Source organism: Apus apus, chromosome 13, assembly GCF_020740795.1.
Source record: "Apus apus isolate bApuApu2 chromosome 13, bApuApu2.pri.cur, whole genome shotgun sequence".
NCBI lineage: Eukaryota > Metazoa > Chordata > Aves > Apodiformes > Apodidae > Apus > Apus apus.
Window position 1 is genome coordinate 1,696,225 of NC_067294.1, and position 20,256 is coordinate 1,716,480.

The window sequence follows — 20,256 nt, forward strand, 5'->3', positions numbered from 1 at the left end:
TTTAGTTACAGTTTCAGGGAGAAACCTGAGCTACACTGAGGTCAGAAGGAGTTCTGTTATCCAGACGTATCCCTCCCTCCTCCGTTCTGACTCAGGGCATCATTTCATGGGAAACACTCCACTGCACTATGTCATGCTCCTAGATAGCTTCAGTATTTCCTCTGCTAAGGTCTCGGACAAAAGTCTTGTAATAGGAGAGACAAGGGGGCATCCAAAAATACGTGTGTGTGAATCTGGCAGACAAGTTCTCTGTAAAGTGATTTTGAGTCCACTTTTGAGGAAGGAAAGGGCTAGAAACACTCACAGGATGCTTGATTCTCCTGGTTTTAAACCAGATCTCCGTGTCATAGCTCTCCCCGTGCCAGCTGGGGTTGTGCTGAAGGGACATCAGCCTAGACTGGTATAATCAGATGTCAAAAACCATGTCCAGCCATTGCCCACTCCTCTCCCTGGACCGTGGCTTAGTGAGCAGTGCCTCCCATTCCCTTCTACCAGAACATTCTAACCCTCCTTGCAGGGGCAGAAGCAAAGGAGTTGTTTCTAACCTGAGACATGCTCCTGGTACCACCCTTCACGTAAAGGAATTTCAAAGCAAATAGAGCTAGAGCAAAACTGGTACTTCATAAGCGTAACATTTAATACAGTATTCAGAAACATTAAATAGTCAAGGCTCTTTGTTTAGACCATCATATGGTCTGCATATACAGGCAAAAGGACTGCACAGCTGGTTATTCACACGAGCAAAGACTGATTCATGTGTTCTTGTGTTCCCTCTACAAACACACTTCCAGTCTTTCCCACTAAAATAGAGGGGGGGAAAAATCTCCATTAGAGTCAAAAGTCTATAATAAAAATAGGTTAAAAAAGAAACATCAGAACTGAGTAACCACTGGTTCTTAATCACATCATTGTCTCTGAAGAGGAATACTATTTTTACAGTCTCTAAAATGTTCCAATATCTTTAGTGCCATCACAGACTTACAGATTGCTTCTGTCATTGACAGTAATGCAAACTTTTCTAGATACATGATGGAAATTAGCTTCATCCAAATAAATGTTAATGTACAAAGTGTATGTATGTGCAACATATGGAGCTCTGTTGCGATGTTCTGATGACAGGACAGACAGATCCTTTTCTTATGGTTTAAGTTATTAGCAGTGACTAAAAGCGTCAGTGGAATTGCACCCTTATGTTAGGTATTTATATGTTTATTTCCTTATTTTTAACTTTCCTTATGGATTCTGACAGGGTGAGTCATCTCCCCAAACCTCGTTTTTTCAGTCCCATTTCTCTAGGTCTCTGTTCAGTGAATTGACTTGGGATGGTGGGTTGAATCTGGGAAGCAGGTTGCCTGGTGTTTGTTACGGTCTAATTCAACTTCTGATTCAACTTCACGTCAAAAATTATGTTATTTTTGGCGAAGACAATGGTTTGGACGATTGGTAATGATGGAAGGTCACTTTCAATCGGCGTGAATACTCATTTGTGCGGGTGAAAGAAAGTAAATGAGACGTTTTGGTGAGCTGGGGAAACGCTCTGCTCTGGTGTTGCTTCAGCTGTGTCGGCGCCCCAGCTCAAGCTGCGCCATGTCCCGCACACCACAGCGAGGCCTTGGGCGCTCCTCGGGGCACCAGCCGCTCCTCCCTTCCGCTCTCACACCCTGCTCCTCAGTCCCCGTCACGTTCCTCGAGAGAGATCATCTTCTGATTCCCCTTTTCAACGTAGTTTTCTCCTCCTTACGAGACCAGCAGCTGCCCAGAGCTCACAAAATGGCGGGCGGGGGAAGGCACCCCAGCTCAGGCCGGCTCGGCGGCCGTGCGGGCAGTGCCAGGGCGGCAGGAACGCTCCGCACAGGGGCAGCTCTCATAAAGCAGGCAGGGTTTACAGGCGGTGAGGAACTTCTCGCTGAAACCCGCTTTGAACCGAGGCACAGCCCGGCCCCAGCCCAGCCCTGTCCCCACGGCCGCACCGCGGCCGCCCGAGGCGCCCCCGGGGCTGCGCCGCTACTCGGAGCAGCTCGGCGGGGGGGGCGGGCCCGGGGCGGCGCCTCGGACGTGGCGGCGGCTCAAGAGGAGCGGGGCCGGGGGCGGGCCCGGCCGGGCGGGCGGCGGCGGGGCTGGGGAGCCGGGCTGGAAGCGCCGGGGCGGTTCTAGAAGCACGGCGGGCCGGGCTGCGCTGCAGGGTGAGGCGGGCTGGGCTGCCGGGTGAGACGGGCGGGGGGCTGCAGGGGGCTGCAGGGTGAGCCGGGGGGCTGCAAGGGGCTGCGGGCGGGCAGGGGGCTGTAGGGTGAGGCGGGGGGCTGCAAGGGGCTGCGGGCGGGCAGAGGGCTGCCGGGTGAGGCGGGCTGCCGGGTGAGGCGGGCAGGGGGCTGCAGGGGGCTGCCGGCGGGCAGGGGGCTGCCGGGTGAGGCGGGCAGGGGGCTGCCGGGTGAGGCGGGCTGCAGGGTGAGGCGGGCAGGGGGCTGCAGGGTGAGGTGGGGGACTGCAAGGGGCTGCGGGCGGGCAGGGGGCTGCAGGGTGAGGCGGGCGGGCAGGGGGCTGCGGGCGGGCAGGGGGCAGCGGCAGGTGAAGCCGCCGCCGGTGAAGCCTCCCCCCCCCGCCCAGCGCTGAGGGGCCGCGGGGTCACCGCGCCCGGTGCCGCAAGCCCCGCAGCCTCAGGGCTCGTAGCCCCCCCCCGGGACTCTTGGGGGTCCCTCCTGGGAGCCCACCCGAGAGCTGCTGTGGGGGAGAGCGGCGAGCCCTGCGGGGCCGGGGCGGCGCGGGGCTGGGCTGCGGGTCGGGCTGGGGGTCGGGCAGCCGGCCCGGGGCTGCCTGGAAAGGGGGCTCCAGCTCCAGGCGCTCCAGCGGCCCCTCGGGGCGCGTTCCCCGCGGGTCCCGAGCAGCGGCCCCGCAGCAGCCGCCGCCGTTCCGGGCTCGGTAGCGGGTTTGCCGGCGGGGTCGGCAAGTGGAGGCTGCGCCCTGCCTGCCTGCTGCCGGCCTGTGCGGGGAGCTGCGGCTGAGCTGGGGGGAAAAGAGCTGAAAGTGACATTTCAAAGAAACTGTTGGGTTTCTCTAAACGTGTATCCTCAGCAGCAGAGAAGGCGTTCCGCCAGAGCTCGGGAAGGGTGCTGTGCTTGCAGGGGCTGCCTGTCTGTGCACCTCCAGCCTGCCCGGGGCTCCCCCCCAGAGCAAAACGATGCCGCAAGTTTCACAGAGGTGTTCAAAACCTGCTGGCTCCACTCCTATCCCGTTTTGCTTTAACCTGAGGTTTCCTTTGCAAAAAATGAAACGCTCTTCCTGACGTTTATCCAAAGGCCGCAGATAAGCAGCCGGGCTGTGCTCCAGCCGGCAGCGTGGGGAGTTGTGCGCGGTGCAGTGACTGGAGCTGGGGGGGAGAGGTGATGCAGAGCATGCTTTTGACCAGACAGGAATAGTTTTCCTCCCAGCAATAAAGAACGTCCTTATAACCCGGGAGCAAGGAGGAAAGGGGATGTGTAAATAACACCGATGTTTGGAGCTGTCCAACCTTGTGGTGTTTGGTGTCCGTGGCCAGTCATCACCCCTTGTTCCTGATGGTAGCTTTCCTTGGAGACATTTTTGTGACAAAACCTCTTGCTCCTGAATTTGATAGGTGCTCTGTGAAGGCGAAGCTGAGCTGAGAGGCCACTGCTGCCATCTTCACTACGGAATACTTCAGCTTTCTGACACCAAGGACTCAGAAAATAATCCCACAGGTATGTTATAAGTACATACAGCAGCCAATGACTGCCACTCACATTTTACAGGCAGAATGTTACTCGACAAATACAAAATGACATTGCTGTGCCACTAACAGACAAGAATTTTGCTCCTTGCTTATGCCCCAGTCTCTTGAGACTTATTTATTTATTTATTAATGCAGCTAATCATACTCTGGGAATCAGTGCAGGAGGTACCAGCCCAGAGTATGGTTGTGTATTTCAAAGGCAGTAACAGCAGAGGGAGCATGATGTATCATTCAGTGGAAGAAGTTTTTCAGTCTAGGTTTAAGTCAGGAATCCAGTCTGTTTATAATTTCCATGCTGTTCATGTTGGCAAGCTTCCAAAGGAGCAAGCTGTAAACATAGATTTTTTTTAATTTTTTTTTCCTATGACTAGCTCTGATTTTTTTGTGTATGGTTTTCTAAATTCTGTGAAATGAGACTGCAAAGTATGGTGGGGGGCACATTGTAGGGTGATCTTAGGATAGAGTCAGCCCCCGCACCTCTGAGGTAATGTCTGATTTTAATTAAATTGCTGATATTAAGTAAAAGAAATAGTTCACTGATTTATTTTTTTTTAATTAAAAAAACCCTTCTTTCTGAACAGGAAGTTTTTTTAATGGTGTATGAGCATATGGAAGGTTACATGAAATATAATATATTAAAATGGTGGACTTTGTACAGTAGGATGCAGTCTAAATTTTAATGCTGAAAAATAAGCTCTAGTGGGACAAAAAGCGTGCAATCTTGCTGTCTTCAGTAGCTGTGGGGTTTGACTGTAGTCTGCTTCATATGGGGTGACAGACACTGCAGAGTAAGATGCATTATTTTCCTGCCTGTTGGAATGTGGAAGAAATATTCTTTGCTATGGCTTTAAAAAAAACCTGTTGGGACCTAATAAAACTTCTAGTTTCTAAGGTAGTCGCAAGGCAGGGTGGCACAGGCCATTCTGTATTAGAAGAAATGCATGCAGTTTGCAGGGCTGTGCTGCTGTATCCTTGCTAATACATGCAAATGAAGAGCTTTTCCTCCTTTTCTTTTGACTTGTCTGGAAGAACACAAGGCACTCATGTTGTATTATTTGCTAGGCAATTATAATTGTTTTCAGATGCACGTGAAGCCCTTTGGCAAGAAAGGTAGTGGTGTTGGCACAAGCTGTTTGGAGCAGCATATGCAACGTGTACTGGAGGAAGGGCCTGGAGAGCAGTTATCTGGTGGTGAAGAGAGAACTCGATTGCAAGGAGGCACCTCATGTTGAAAGGAACAGTTCCTTTTGTGTCTCTCTGGGTCTGACTGAGGACTAGCTATTTGTAGCAAAGTGCCTGCATGCTGCCCTGGCAGTGTTGGGAATTCTGAGGTGAGGTTCAAGATAGGGCAATGTGGTCTGGGTGGGGTGCTGACAGACAGGCATCTAGATCCAAAGTTCTTTGGGTCAGAGGAGTGGTTGAACTCTGGAGCATCTGCGTTTGTGTGGATAATGAATTTTGGCCCTGATTTACTTGTTTCAAGGTCTTCAGCCAATGATAAAGGTTTGCTTTCTTAGGATAAAATTAATGTTTTCTTAGTATTTAATAATTTTGACATAGTTTTATAGCTGCCATCATGTGCCAAGCATCTCCTGGCTAATGTGCCAGGCTGATAAAAGCTGGATGTTTTTTATGGCTGCTTTTCTTACAGAGGTGTTGAAAGAAGCTCTTACTTGGCAGCATCCTGAAAAATGTGTTTACAGTTAAGCCCATCTTTTGGCTCTAAATAGGTATATAATAAGTCTTGCAGTTTTTTGTTTGTACTATTTTCCACTTAAATATAATAAACCTTATCTACAGCCATCAATACTGATAGGAAGTTGTTGCCTACTTTTGAAGCTCCATTGTTTGTGGAAGGGAAAGGGGCTGCAGCCAGCTGCACAGTCAGTCCAGGACTTCTTGCTGTGTCTGCAAGCAGTAAGACAGTGGGTGGAAGGCACTGGCATTTGGAGAAGCCCCAGAGAAGCCTGTCTTATCCAAGGGTCCAACCTCAAATTGCTGTTTGAGGGTGGACCATTCTTCAGAGCCTGGTATGTGGGCCTCAATTGTATGTGTGCCAAGAATCCATCTGCGGCCTGAGGTGACTCTGAAGTAGTGATTTGCTGGTTAGGTTTCATCATGGTATTTTAAATTTAGATACATGTGGAAGCAGCTATTTTAGCAGTGACTTTTCCAGGTGTGTAATGGCATGGGCAGGCACAGGAGGGGAGATGGACTGTAAGCCTTATTTGTCTCATCAGCTTGTAAGTTGTTGCATTGTGGTGGTTCAGAAAAATACCGGTCAGATTTTGACAGTATCTAGTCATGATATCTTGTCTTACAAGCTTTATTGCCCTGTAACAAAGTGTGGATATAGGTCAGTAAGGATGGAACTGAACCAGGGACTTGTGGTCTGTCCTCGTTGCTTGCAAGAAGCCATTGCTCTGAAAAAACCCCCTCAAAAAAGCCACACCAATCGAAAAATGTGGAAGAAACAGAAATCTAGATTTGTTAGGAGTATCTAAAATTTGTCATGAAGTAAACATGTCTCAGAGAATGTCTGATGACCCGAGATACTGACAGAGCTGTGACTTTGCTGTGATCTCTGCTCAGTATTGGGAACATCTGAAGCAGTGGGCAGTTGTGCTGGCCAGTGATGATACACAGGTTTTTGGCTGTAAATCTGCATGAATCAGCGAAGTATTGCACAATTAGTGCTCTTTTCTCACTCTAGAGCTGTTCTACCAGTTTTAGCTGTTATCCAAATGCACCAGGATCTTGAATGTGAGTTACCCTGAATGGCTGTGTGGTGATGTCATCTCAGTTTTGTGGGATGGAAACTGGAATATAGACTTGGAAAGAAACTCATTCACAGGGGCTGCAATTAGCCCTGTGAACCTCTTTCCCACCTAGTCTCTGGGAAGAGATGACCTTGCTATTAGGAGTTTGGAGCTGTTCAATCACATCCCAGTTCCACAGCTCCCCTGGAGGAGCCTGACAGCAAAGGCAGTGCTGTCCTGTCAGAGTGGTGGAGTGCAAGAATACTGGTTTTTTTTCAGGACTTCATGTGATCGAAATAGGGGTTCACAATATAGCAGGAGCCACATTCTGGCCTGATTCCCCATAATAAGCAATGATAAGGGGTGTGACTCATTCTTTAAATTACGTGGAGTGATCTTATATTGGCTCACTTAGTTTAATTCTTCTGCATGAAAAGACTGCAAGTTTGGAGCCTGGATAAAGGACTCTCATTTGCTAGGCCCTGTGTTCAGTTAAGCTGACAGGCAATTGAAGGCTTTCTTCTGACTTGTTTTGTTGTTCTGAGCACACCCTTGTCTGGGAATGAAAATTGACATCAGGAGAGACTGATCAGCCATGAGATGGTGTAGCTTGCATCTTCAGTTACCTATTGTGTGTGCTTCTACTTTTACTTTAAAAAAAAAAAAGCTGTAGTATGCACAGCAGTCCCCTTATTGTGCCAGTTGAGTGGTACTTGTTGGAACTCTTGTAGAGTGAAGGGGGGGAGAAGGGTTTATGCTTTTAGTCCCTGTAGTTTCAGAATATTGTGAGTAGATTTGCTGTCTCCTGTCTAAAGAAAGGCTCTGAGGGTCATGAACCTGTTCTGTGGTTGACAAAAGAGAGTGCAGCCCATCATTTTGATTAGAAGTGGGAACTCTGAAGGGACTGGGATGAATAATAGGTATTTGTTTCCTCTTCTAACCAGAAAACAGTCCTCTCTTTGGCTCATGTGGGAGCTGGCTTGAATCCCTCCTGACTGGATATGAAATTCAGAGTGGCTGGGAAACTGATAACCCTGGTAGATGTGCAAGTAACTTCTACAAGTCAGGTCCATGTTTTTGTATCTTTTATATTAAGAGGTTTTATAAAGCTTATTGAATAAATCAATAAGCAGAAAAATTGTGCAGAAAAATTCCATCCCAGTCTATTTTGTCTAGAAGAACCCTTTTGCCTTCTGCCTGTGCTTTGTGAAGTCTGACAGCACTCTTTCCAGTGGGAGCAATGATTCATTGAGGTCTTACACTCCTAAAGTAGTATTTGTACCGTATCCATTTGGTTTGCTGGCTGGGCACATTGAAGGGAGGGGAAGTAGCAAAGCATGAAGTATCTGTTACTGTATGCAGAGAAGTTTGGCTCAATCAGTGTTGCTGGAACAGGATCTCCCTACAGTGAGAGCAGCTCCTGGGGCCAGGCAGTGATGTTGGTGCTCATCCCTGAGGAACATGTAGGATCCCTGTGCTGACAGGACATACCCTGACCAGCCAGGGCTCACAGCCCTAGCTCAGGGCATCTCAGTAGGCCACAGGCCTTCTCAGTCAGTTGCAGAGAAATGTCACTCTTCTCACTTAAAAGGAGATCTTAAATTCACCTGTCCAGCATGTTTTTGTCATTTGAAGAGGCTGTGGAAAACAGCCAGGAACATAGATGGTATTTGTCCTACACAGACTTCTTATCTGGCATTTCTCTGCAACTAAATTCTTTCATTCTCTGCTTGAATAAAACTCATTATAGATGTTTGCCACAATTCAGTTATTGAGGTAGGAGGTGGTTATGTCCCTCCTGCCTCACTCACCCTCTCTGGTAGCAGATGGTTTAGCTGCTCTGGGGTGAGTGTGTATACGTGTGCGCATGCACACATACTCATGCTCTCCAAGAATGTGGTTTTAACATTATGTTCAGCCTCCTGTAATTCATTATTTGTGCTGATTTTCCCAGTAACAGCTGTGAAAAGAATGTGTACAAACAATTTGAAAACCCTGCAGCCAGGTGTCCTGCTTGTTCAAGCAAGAGCTGACTTCTCTGTTAGCTGAGGTTTCTGTTTATTGACTCAAGTAAAACTGAGTAGGATGGCAAAGCTGTTAAAGATCTGCTACAAAGACAAGCTGCAGTAAGTGTTCTTCTTGGCAGATATCCTCAGCATGACAGAACATGGTGGGGAGGTGCAGGACAGAGAGTGTGGAGTTGTGTTTGAACTGGAAAATTCCCTTGTAATTGTTTTGCCAGGCTTTGTGCAGGGGATCCAAAAAACCACTCCATGAAACGTCGACAGACAATGCAGATGGACAGTTATGGCTTAATATATCCAAATTAATGTACTTCCCAAGTGCTCTTGACTTGCTGTGCTTTCTGCTACATCACTTACGGTGGCTTTTAGCATTGGCAGACCTCTGCATGGTACTATTAATTCAGCTTTACTTAATTCTCAGATTACCCATGTTCTAGTTCTGAACTAACTTAAACAAGCAGTTTGGGAATATGTGGTTTGCAGGGGGGTGAGAAACAGGAGAGGGAAAGGAGAAGACTTATTATGATGCTGTGAGACATTTCCCTGCTTACTCATGCTTGCAGACTGTTGTGGTAAATGTTTCTGATTCCTCATGTAGTCTTTCAAAGAAATCAAAATAATTTAAAAGCAATCATCTTGCCATGTGATAATCCATAGCAGAGAATGGAGCTACTTCTGATGTTCTCAGTGCGGGTGGTATTGCTGATGGTGTTTGTTGTTTGTGTCCATGGCACTAGGGAGCTCAGCTGAGGGTGAGGGCTTCTGTCATGCTGTGGTCTGAAAAACTCAGAAGGAAACCACTTCTACCTTCTGTGGAGCCAAAGGGAACAATGAGCTAGAATTGTTCTAGAGTTATTTAAATACCTTCCCACCTGTTGTATTGCTTGAAATTGTGGGATGTGAAAAGTATTTTCCCTTCTCCCTTCCATCCCCCTTTCTCATCAGAGTTAAGTGACTCCATTTTGCCCCAAGTAGCTGCATGTGTTTGGAGTAAAAGTGGGTTGCAAGTGTTTATTTCCAGCCACCAGTTTACCCAGTTACAGTGGGCAGGAAATAAGTGTAATTGCTTTTTGAGTTAAGGTGAACAGTTGTCCTCTTCCTTCTGACACCCTGTGCAGGGGTGTTGGGAGAGCTCAATGCTTGCTGAGCAGCAGTGCTGATCCATGGACTGGCTGTGATGGCTGCTCCTGCTCCATGCACAGGCAGCTCCAGAGTGACCTGTGGGCTGATCCAACTGCAGGGCAGGCTCCTCAGAAGTCCCCAGATCTACCACGAGAGTTACAGCTCCCAGGAGGCTCTTCTGTATGGACCTTGCATCCCTGTTTTCACCTGTCTCCTGCCTTCTCTTATCTGCTCAGACTGGTTTTCCCTTCCAGGCTGTCTGGGGACTGTGCTCTTAGAAATGCAATAGTCAGCTTTCAGTCTCCACCTCAAGGGGCTGGATTTCTAAGCTGGCACAGCCTTTGAAATACACAAGTCATCAGAGCTGTGCCCAGAGGCCAACGTGCTGGCATGATGCATCTTGAATAAGCAGAGCTGGAAATTTCACTTTCAGCTTTTCCACCCATCACTGCCACTTCCACACTACAGGATGCTTTATTTCTCTCTTTGGCTTTCTCACTGTTTGTCTTTCTAGACAGTTTTATGTAACAGTTTCACAGCATGCTACAAGTCTGACTGTTTAATTTAGACTTCTGTTATTACTGGAATAGAATATGACTTTGTATACTCTGCCATTTTCCAGCTATTATGCAGAACATGGAAGGCACTGAGCTTGCAGAGAATCCTGTTCTCACTGTATCTTGGACAAATGTCTTGCTTCCATTACTTCTGTCATGTGGACCTTCCATGGGCTCAGGGTCCCTCATGCAAACCCCAAGGAGTATCCCAGATAGCAATTAAGACTGCTAAGTAGCAACTTCTGTGGTTAAAGATGACTTTCTTCAAGCTTTACTGATCAGAATTCAGTCTTTTAAGAATCTAAAAAATATTCATGAAGATGAGATGGCTGAAGATGAAGATTAATGCCTTGGTGTTTTTTTTCTCACAAATAAGTTAATTTTTACTCCTTGTTTTCCTTTTAGTTTGTTACAGATTTGAACTATTTGGAAGATGAAGCTCTGGATGCAGTTGGTGCTCTCTACCTGTTATCTCTTGATCTGGCACACAGAAGCTGAGTTCTTCACTTCCATAGGTATGGAAAGAACCCATGCATGATGATGTGGTTGCCAGAACTGTTATGTGTTATAGTTGAAGCATAAGGCTTTCTACATGTGGCCCTATCAAGCACTGTCCACCTTAGGAAAAACCACTCTTCTCCCTTCTTGATGCTGTCCTGCATTGCAATTCTTGCATCAGTGCAGTTTGTTTGCAGTTGGGTAATTTAGCATGTTGTGACCAACATGATCCAAGTTTCTCTGGGGACCCTTAGTAAAATCAGGTGGTTTCTGTGTGTTAAGAATTGTGAACCTGTGGTCATCTTGAACACAGCACAAACCTCATGCTAAAAAGCTTAGTCCTGAGTTTGATCTGTGAAAGGAATTTAAGTGATAAAGTTATGAAGTATTTTCTTTCACAGAACTTAATCTGTCTTCTCAAAAAGTTTGAGTTAGGTGTTGGAAGGAAGAACTAATATCCTCTAATATCCTCCTTAGCTTGTGTGTGTTTTGTGAAACCTGAGTAAATCCTGAAGAAATCACCTTGTTATAAATCCTGAAAATAGGAACTGAATTGTCATAAAAAGTAATCTATGTTCTATTAGCTGTGATACAACCATGTATGATTGTGGTAACCCTAAAAATAAGCATAAATTGAGTTTTCTACTGTGACTTGGTTTAAAATTTTCCAGTGGAATAGTGTGGGGAATTTACTCCCAAAGGTTAATAGAGGCTGATTAACTACAATTGGCTGCTCTCCACAATATGCTTTGAACTCAGTGGAGGAAGGTTTCTGAGTGGTTAAACTCAAAACCTCCTGAGGGTTTATTTTGCACCACTGTGAGGAACTGCTCAGTTGGAGCAAGGCAGAGTGGCCTCTCCCTGCCAACAGGTGCTCCTGTGCTCTGGAGTTGGCTAAACAATTATTTAATTACACAGGTATTATTTGGTTCTTTTTTTTTCCCAAGTAGCTTTTGCACAAAGAGGCTGTGCAGGATCACCTTGTCTGGACACTTACCTATTCCTGAACCTTTCCAGACTCTGAAAATAACACAGCATGCTGACTTCCATCTGCTTAATCATGCTTCATTAAGAATTACTTGGGAATGCTGAGACTAAAGCTGGGGCAGTGTTTTTAAATCCCATCCGGTCTTTGTGTTTGTTCTTTGAAAAGCAAAGTTTGTTGCAGTGATTAGGAGTGACATGCTAGCACTTTCCACTAATGCTAATCAGGAGAGAGTGAGTGTCTCAGTCTATAAACATTAGTCTGAAATTCCTCTGTACTTAATGTTGTGTTTCCACAGTTACCCATATTGAAAAGCTGTAATTTTAAGTGATGCCAGTAGTTAGAGGAATAATGTATTTGTGTGACCTAATCTGTATCCATATGTAGAACACATGCTCGAGCAGCTCTTTGGATCTTTCCTTGCTTTGACTTAAAAGCTGTATTAATGTCAAACCTTTCTTCTGATTGTCTTGCATGCAGTTCTAATACTAAAAGTAATTCAGAGGCAGTGGAAGGGTCACAGCACAGCTCCATGAGCCATTGAAGTTGGGATTTTAAAAGTCCCTTGAAGCATTTGAATGCCAGACCTGTGTGTATGTGTAATAGCTTTTGTGGTTTACAGGCACTGAAGTGTACACCCTTAATTTGTTGATTCTTTGTGGTGGTTTTAATAGCCCTAGAGCTTCCAAGATGTCTTCTCTGCTGTTGGAAATGGTTACTTTTAAAGGTCTTATTAATATTTGCTCATACTCTGTTTTTAGGTCAAATGACAGACCTGATTTATGCAGAGAAAGACTTGGTCCAGTCATTAAAGGAATATATCCGAGCAGAAGAGAGCAAACTCGCTCAGATTAAAAGGTAGGGGGAGAGGTTTGCATAGTGAAATGTCTCATCTGTGCTCAGTTACACCACACCTTTCTGTCACCTATGTGCTGCTAGACCTTGTTAGTATTTCCTCTAGATAATCACAGTGAGACCATAGGTGATAACTTGGTTGCAATTTATTCCCATAATCCTGCAGAGTGAAGGCCCTGCTTCAGATACTGTTCAGGCTTTGCTTGTTGAGAAACTATTGTCTTCTGGGCTCCCCCCACTTTCCCTGTCCTTGCACCACCCCAGGGCTCTGTGCTCCCTGTTGTTCAGGGCAGCACACCAAATCCCCTGCTGCCTTCCCCTGTTGGCTCTGCTCTCAGGGACAGCCCTGTTGCCTGTTCTCTTCAGTCAGCAAACTGGCTACAACATGTCTCGGATGTTGTCCTGATTGCTTAGAGCACTTGAAAGGGTCTTGCTGGCAGCTGATTCCTTCTGTGTCCCTAAGGAAGGCTGTTAATACTTATGTAGCTGAAAGTAATACCTAATAGGGTGTGACACTGGAATAGTCTAAATGAGGTCCAGGTTCAGAAGGGCTGGGTGCCTGTCAATGGAGCCAATCTTGCCAAGTTTTGCTGCGCTCCAGGCTGTAGTTGGCAATTCGTTCTCCCTTTGGGGGTGTAGGGTGGGGACAGGGCTATGAAACAGTGAAAAAACCTGAACTCCTTGTCACTTCTGTACACAAATATTCATTTCTTGAAAAGGTGCCCTTCTGAGGAAAAGTAGTTGACTATTGTTACAGAGAATGTCAGTTCAATATGTGTCCTAACTGGTCTTTTCTTAGTCTTTCTTCATAGGCTGACCTCTGCAAGGGCTTTTATAATGTGTTACGTTTTCAGTTGAGTCTTGTGTTGGTGTGTTTGTAAGCAAGAGTATTCTACCCCGTGTCAGTATTTCAGCCCTAAAGCCCTGCTAGTGTACAAGGCAGGTGTTTTGTAACTGAGGTGCTAAATTTGTATCATTTGTATATGGTAACACACTTCACTGTTTGTTGGTTCCACAGATACGTTTGTGATTCAAAAGCACGTTGTCAGGTGCATGAAGAGACTAAAACTTGGCAGTATTTACTACTTAGCAAGATAAACATTAGAAGTAGTTTTCAATTAAAAAGGGAGTGCAGGTGAAGCTGGTTTTAATGTGATGTTAGTCTGATAGCCCTGCAAAGGATCTCTGGAAAAACATCTTTTCTGTTGCAACAACATCTTAGCATGGAGAAGACGCCAGGTGGTCTGGCAATATTTACCTGTGCTTATGTGAAGCTGTTTGTAACCGTAGTTCATCTGTGGCTTTCAGAGACTGCAGGCTCAAAGGAGGCTTCTTATGTTCAGTGCTTAGCTCGTTTGAGCAGAGTGTTTCCTTTCTGTTGAGGACTGGAGAGGAGCACAGAGCTGGGCCAGGGGTTTGTGTTAAGGGATGAGATGAAGGGCAACAGAAGAAATTCTCACTGCAGCATCAGCAGTGCAGTTGGCAGTTGAGATGTTCTGTAATGCAGAGGATGAAGTTTCCCCACTTCTGCTTTGAAGCTGACCAGCACTGCCACCCTGGTGTCTGGGAGTTTCCAGTCACACAGTCACAGAATCGCAGTCGGAAAATCAAAGCTTATGGTTTTATTTCAATAAAGCTAAAAAGCTCTTGGGTTGTATTTATGCTTGTATTATTTTACTAAGAGATAGATAAATGACACTCTGTGATTGTGTGCAATATATAATTATTTTCTGAAGTGCAGCATGCTGGAAATTAGTGGCCAAGACTTGTGACAAGCGAGATACTCACTGACTGTAGTAAGGTTTAAAATAGTAAGCAGGGAAACAAATTATTTTTCAAATAAAAAGACTATTGTAATTTAAAAAGTCAGTTGTACTTCACTTTATCCTTGCAAAGCTGAAAACTTGAAAGCTGGTTATGATGGAGAAAACAGCAATCAGTTGATTCGTGCTGTGAAATTAGGATGACTTAAGAAGGAAGATGTGCATTCATGAATTGTTCCCAGACTGAGGCTTATGCTTCCCATTCCAGCTGGGCTGAAAAGATGGATGTACTGACTAGCAAATCCACCTCTGATCCAGAAGGGTACCTGGCACATCCTGTAAATGCTTATAAGCTGGTGAAGCGTTTAAATACTGACTGGCTGGAATTGGAAAACCTGGTTCTTCAGGATACAACAAATGGTAAGGAGTTGCAGGGGAGAAGATGTCAGGGGTAGCCTTACAGTTGTATGTCCTCTTTGTGTTCTGGAAAGCTGCAAACACAGCTGTGGTTTAAATATTATAGCCAAGTTTGTTTGAAACTTAAACTAATACCTGGCTTCTTGTTTGCTGGTTACCCAAGTGAGAGAAACTTGCCACTGGAGCACAGCTCAGTCCAGACTCAAAGGAACTGGTACCTGTCTCAGGCCTGTGATGTTCTGTTTGGCTTGTGCTGTCTGGGGTGAAAGGGAGAACAGAATCTCCTGAAGCTGTCAGCTGTGTTGGCAACTATTGTTTTATGCGAAGTCTTCAGCTTTCTGTTCCTATGCATAAAAACTTACTCAGCAGCTTCCCCAGCCTACTGCTTCTCTTGGCGGTCATCATTTTTTGACCATGTTGACCAGTAGAGAAGCTTGAAAGATCAAAAGGAGACCCGTTCTGAAGTGAAGGAATTCCTATTAGCCCCAGCACCAACAGTTGGCAGACAGAATCAGTCTGATAACAGGATAATACACAGTTGCTGTCTGTAAACCTAGCCTCCTAAATTAAGGTTTTTCAGTACTAATCTTTGCTTTTGCATCATATTGTCAAAGCATCTGCCTGGATTTTCTTCTGTTGCTTTTGAAATGCAGGTTTATTTTTACTGGACTCCTTGAAAGTAAGGGAGCAGAGGCTGTGCTTTTCAGGCAGAACACTGCATGTTTTCCCATTCTACTCTGCATATGCTAAAGTTTAGATACTTGGAAGTGTTTCCCAGCCAAGATTTTTATTGCCTTTTGGAGCAGTCATCCTAGATGGAAATAAAATACTCAATTCTATTGAGTACTTCTGTCATTAATTATTTTTCTACAGACTCCTTTCCCAGGTCTGCTTGCTGCATGACTGGAAAGGACTTGGTGGCTTTTTTTCCTTCTGTTGATTGTCCCTACTCCTGACCAACCTGCTGTACAGCTTTGAAAGATTAATGCAGGGCATTTAATTCTATTTCTAAATATCCCCTGGTTTTACTTGTCAGGTTTAAAAGCCTCCTACTGAGTAAGGTCCTACCCCTACTTAGGGGACCCTGGATCATGGTCTCTGTCCATTGAACTGATATTTGAAAAGCTCTTGGGGCTTCACAGGCTGGAGTAGAGCCTGGACTCATTGCCCGGTGCTCTGATCTGCAGGTGTCTCTGTGGGTATGGCAGGAGAACTGATGAAAGCTATCAGGTTTTCATGCTGGAAGGAAACATTGCAGGAGACTGAAGATCATTAGATTCACACTGTACTTTAGTGATTGTGTTCCACAAGAAAATTGAGGGGTTTAGGTATTTACCCTTTATCTCTTGCTTGTGAGCTGTAGTTCTTAATGTGACAGAAAACAGGGTTTTTAATTTTAAAGCCTACTAAGAGGTTTTAAACCTGGATAATATGAATTTAAATTCCCAAAACAAAGCAGATGTTTCCTTTCCTGTGTTAATCTGGTACTGATGCTTATGCAAACTCTGGCAGTAACCTTTTTCCCCTTTTCCTGCAAAGGCTTCATTGCAAACCTCACACTTCAGCGTCAGTTTTTTCCGACGGAAGAAGATGAGACGGGAGCTGCCAAGGCCCTGATGCGCCTGCAGGACACGTACAGACTGGATCCTGAAACTCTCTCTCGAGGAAACTTACCAGGTAAGTGTGCAAAGGTCTGCTTTGCTTCAAAAGGAGGGAACTCAAAACTCTCTCTAAAGTCCTTTTTCAGTAGTGAGGAAGAGCCATGGTGCTGCGAGTCCATCTGGCTGGAGATGTTTGAGGATTTATGGACTTCAGCACTTGGAGAACTTGGGTAGTTCCCACCAGAGCCCAAGGAGCCATGGTCTGCAGTGACCAGCTCAAGTGTCATGTTTTTAATTAGCATTATTTTTAAATGCTGATTTTTATAATGGCTATACCAAAACAACAAAGGATGACATACTTTCTTGTGCTGGTTACTGTGTAAGCAAATACTTTGGTACTTCCCATCCCAAATAACTTACAAACCAAGGGAAGGAGCTGCTGCTCCTCGGTTCATTGCACTGATGGCTCTGACAAAGCTTGTCCCTGCTCTTGTTTGCTGTGGTCTTCCAGTGAAGCGTTGGTTGAATCACTTTTCTCCTGTTATTTCTGTGAAATGGGAGCTAACAGGTCTTGCCACAGGGAGATGTTTTGGAAAGTACACAGATATCTTGAGATACTTCAGTGTTTTGGCAGCTGAGTCCTGATAAGTGTTTGTTGCTGCTTATGAGAGACTGAAACAGGTTATGGTTCCTATTAACACAGTTTACAAAATTAATAGACTTTCATTAGAGTGTGGGTTGGTGAAACAGTTTTAGTAATTTTATTTAGGTTATTAACAATGAACTTAAAGTCCTTATCAGTGCATCTGCTGAGCTGGAGCAACCAGAAATTAGTGCACAGTTACATTAAAATGGATTGCTAGGTTGTCTGAATAGTCATCAGCTTATTTCTGCACACATCTGCATCTCCAGTAAGGAGGAAACAAGCTAGCTCTGCATGTAGTCAGGCTTTGATTGTCACATAACAATGTTAATTTGTAGGTTCAGTAAAATCTGTTAAGCTGTTAGTCTGCTCTGCCTTTGCCTACAACAGAAAACGCAACAGCTTAACACTAATTTATGTTAAACTTACCTTGGCTTCCAAAGGGATTAATGCCAAGGAATTAGCATAGAATTTAAAATCTTTAATTCTGAAGGTGATCACTTCAGTGCAGAGCCTAAAAATATTGACAATGCATTGTCTTTTAGAAGCCTTTTTGGACAATAGAAATGTGTATTCCTCAATGTGCCTTGTATATTTGAAGGCAAAGATGCTTCTGTGTGGACTGCTTAAAGCCATCTCTTTTTTTTTAGGAACAAAGTACAGGTCCTCTCTGACAGTAGGGGACTGCTTTGGCATGGGGAAGACTGCTTACAACGATGGAGACTACTATCACACAGTGCTCTGGATGGAGCAAGCCTTAAAACAGCATGATGAGGGCGAGGATACAACAGTCAGCAAAGTGGAGATCCTGGATTATCTCAGCTATGCTGTTTTCCAGTTTGGGGATTTACACAGAGCCATGGAGCTTACCAGGCGGCTGATATCCCTTGGTAAGAACAATAGACCTGCTGTGCTAGCACTGGGGAGTGTTGCCAGCACCAGAGCCAAGAACAGTCTTGGCCCATACACATGGGTGAGCTGACTGGAGGACAGCCTGTCAGATGGCTCAGGGTAAACACAGACCCTGTGACACAAAACAGTCTGCTTACACATCAGGTATCTTGAACAATCTGTTACAGTCCAGGCTTTTACTACCCCAAGACCAAACACGTGTCTGACTGCAGTACCTGTGTGCTTTGCTCAGAGTACTGAGATGTGTTGGTGATGGTTGAGGCCTGGTTTGTCTCCAGTGGAGATCAAGGTACCATGGACTTAGTTTGCTGTGTCTTCTGTAAAGTCCTGCTGGCTTCACACAGAATTATGGAAGGGACCTCAAGGATCATCTGGTCCAACCTCTGTAGGTACTACTAGAGTTCATATGAGATGGCTACATATTCCTCTTCATTCCTCAGTCAAGTACTCTGTGATGCCAGGAGAATATTTTGCCTGAGATTCTTAACATTAAGATTCTAAATATTTCTGAATATTCAGAACAAATAGAGTTTCTTTAAAATTCTTTATTCTCTTTCTGACTTTCTCTTGAGTAAGCAAATAAGCATTGCTTCCTATCCAACTTCACCTGCTTCCTGCATTGGGAAGGTCTGTCCTCTCCAGTCACAGTTAACATCTACTGTGTTATGTATTTGTGTGTCATTATTATATTATTATTAATCACCTGTGGTTCTTAGTTCAGATGTTAGCCACATCCTGAGCAGGGGTGAAGCCTGTCTATTGAGGAATGTTTATCAGTCTAATTTCTGCAGACATTGGAATTCACAGATGAAAGTGTACCAGAATATGAACATGTATTGAATCTTTGCTCCCTCTGCACTAGGGTTTAGCACTGACAGCAGAATGCAAACCCTTATCAGCACCAAACAGTGGGACAGAGTTGGCAGTTCCCTCTGGGAGCAGCAACTTCCTTTGCTCTGGGCTCAGCTTCCTTCTCTTGCCACTCAGCCCATGTTCCCACATGTGGTTACTTCAGTGGCCTTCTGGGTTAGTTCCATAAGATAAATACAATAAGCTTGGGAGGGCCAGAAGGGAAAGAAACAGTTGTAGGTGCTGGTGTCCAGAAACACTGAGCACTGAAACACTTAAGTTCTTTCTTAGTCATTTACTGATGTTTATTGAGTCATACTGAAATCACTAGTAAATTACTAATTACTAAGCTGGTGGTGTTAGTGATCCAGGATGCCTCCTGTCTAAACCTGTTTCAGAGCTCTGGAGGTGGGTGCTGTAGGTGGACTGGTTCAGTGGTGTTCCATACCTCTGAGCTTCCCAACATGGGAGATGTCTTTGGGACTGAAGTCTGGCTGGGACTCCAGCACAGTGCTGAGTTTAAGCAGGCTTGTGCAGTGGGGTGGAGAGGAGGGGTGCAACAAGCAGACTAGCTTGATATCTGCTGATGGGCTCTCTTGTCTGCTTAGCTTGGGTAGAACTGGGCAGGCAAGTGGAAAGAAGAGGAGAGATGCAAAAGACCAAAATCTCCTATCATTTTTTCTGGGAATTCAAGTTTTGTGATAGTTCCTTCCAGAAAATACTGTTTTGCAGAGAATGCCAACATTCCTGCTGCAATTACAAACTTCCCAGTGCTGGTTTTCAGTGCAGGCTGGAGCCAATGCCTTTGGTTGCCTCATCATACTTTAAGAAGGGGAGAGTTATTGCAGTCTCAATACATAGAGTTGTTTGTGTGAACAGTTCTGAGATTGCATGAGTCACTGGTTGTGTCTGGTTTTCTCCCAATGAAGACAGTACCCATGAGAGAGCAGGCAGTAACCTGCGGTACTTTGAGAAGCTGCTGGAGAAGGAGAGAGAGGAGAAGGAGAAAGATAAGTCAACAAACAAGACCACAACGACAGAACCAGTGGTGCAAAGTGGTACCTATGAGAGGCCTCTTGACTACCTGCCAGAGCGTGATATCTACGAGGCCCTTTGCAGAGGTGAAGGTGTAAAAATGGTGAGAGGCAATTTTCTGACTCTGCTACCTTTGTGTGAGGGTGATCAAGCTTCCTGGGCATGTTAGATTTTTCCTTTTGTGAAGCTGTTTCTTTTAAAAGAAGAAATTAAATCTAGTTCTGTCTGGGCTGAGTTTTGTACCTTATGTCTGAGCCTCTCTTGCTGTTAATCCCAGACAGAAAGCCAGCACTCAACTGTATGTCCTAAAGGTTGTTGAAAATTGGTTCTCCTCAATGTGTCTATTCAAGCATTTCAAATGCTGCCTCTACAGATACACTAGGAGGTTTTTTCTGTTGAGAGCTGGTCATGCTTTGCCACACTTATGGAATCACATTATTCCTTCCCTTTACATCTTCAAGACATGTAGTTCTGGGGTGACTGTTTTGACC

At 45.3% G+C, this 20,256-nt stretch overlaps 1 protein-coding gene across 9 annotated transcripts in view; it reads left to right on the forward strand.

The window, feature by feature from the left end:
- Window positions 1-2,110: 2,110 nt before the first annotated feature.
- Window positions 2,111-20,256, forward strand: part of P4HA2 (prolyl 4-hydroxylase subunit alpha 2) — a 29,621-nt gene continuing 11,475 nt past the window's right edge. For 8 of the 9 annotated variants that reach the window (XR_007890807.1, XR_007890806.1, XM_051631277.1 and 5 more), the window contains exons 1-8: window positions 2,111-2,183; window positions 3,611-3,713; window positions 10,613-10,722; window positions 12,452-12,548; window positions 14,577-14,728; window positions 16,265-16,402; window positions 17,620-17,859; window positions 19,660-19,868. Coding sequence is in view for 7 of the 9 variants with exons in the window: in XM_051631277.1 (XP_051487237.1) it covers window positions 10,641-10,722; window positions 12,452-12,548; window positions 14,577-14,728; window positions 16,265-16,402; window positions 17,620-17,859; window positions 19,660-19,868 (918 nt within the window). In the remaining 2 variants the exon portion in view is untranslated. Of the gene's footprint in view, window positions 2,184-3,610; window positions 3,714-10,612; window positions 10,723-12,451; window positions 12,549-14,576; window positions 14,729-16,264; window positions 16,403-17,619; window positions 17,860-19,659; window positions 19,869-20,256 lie in introns of those variants that run through there. The other variant, XM_051631275.1, reaches the window with a different exon arrangement.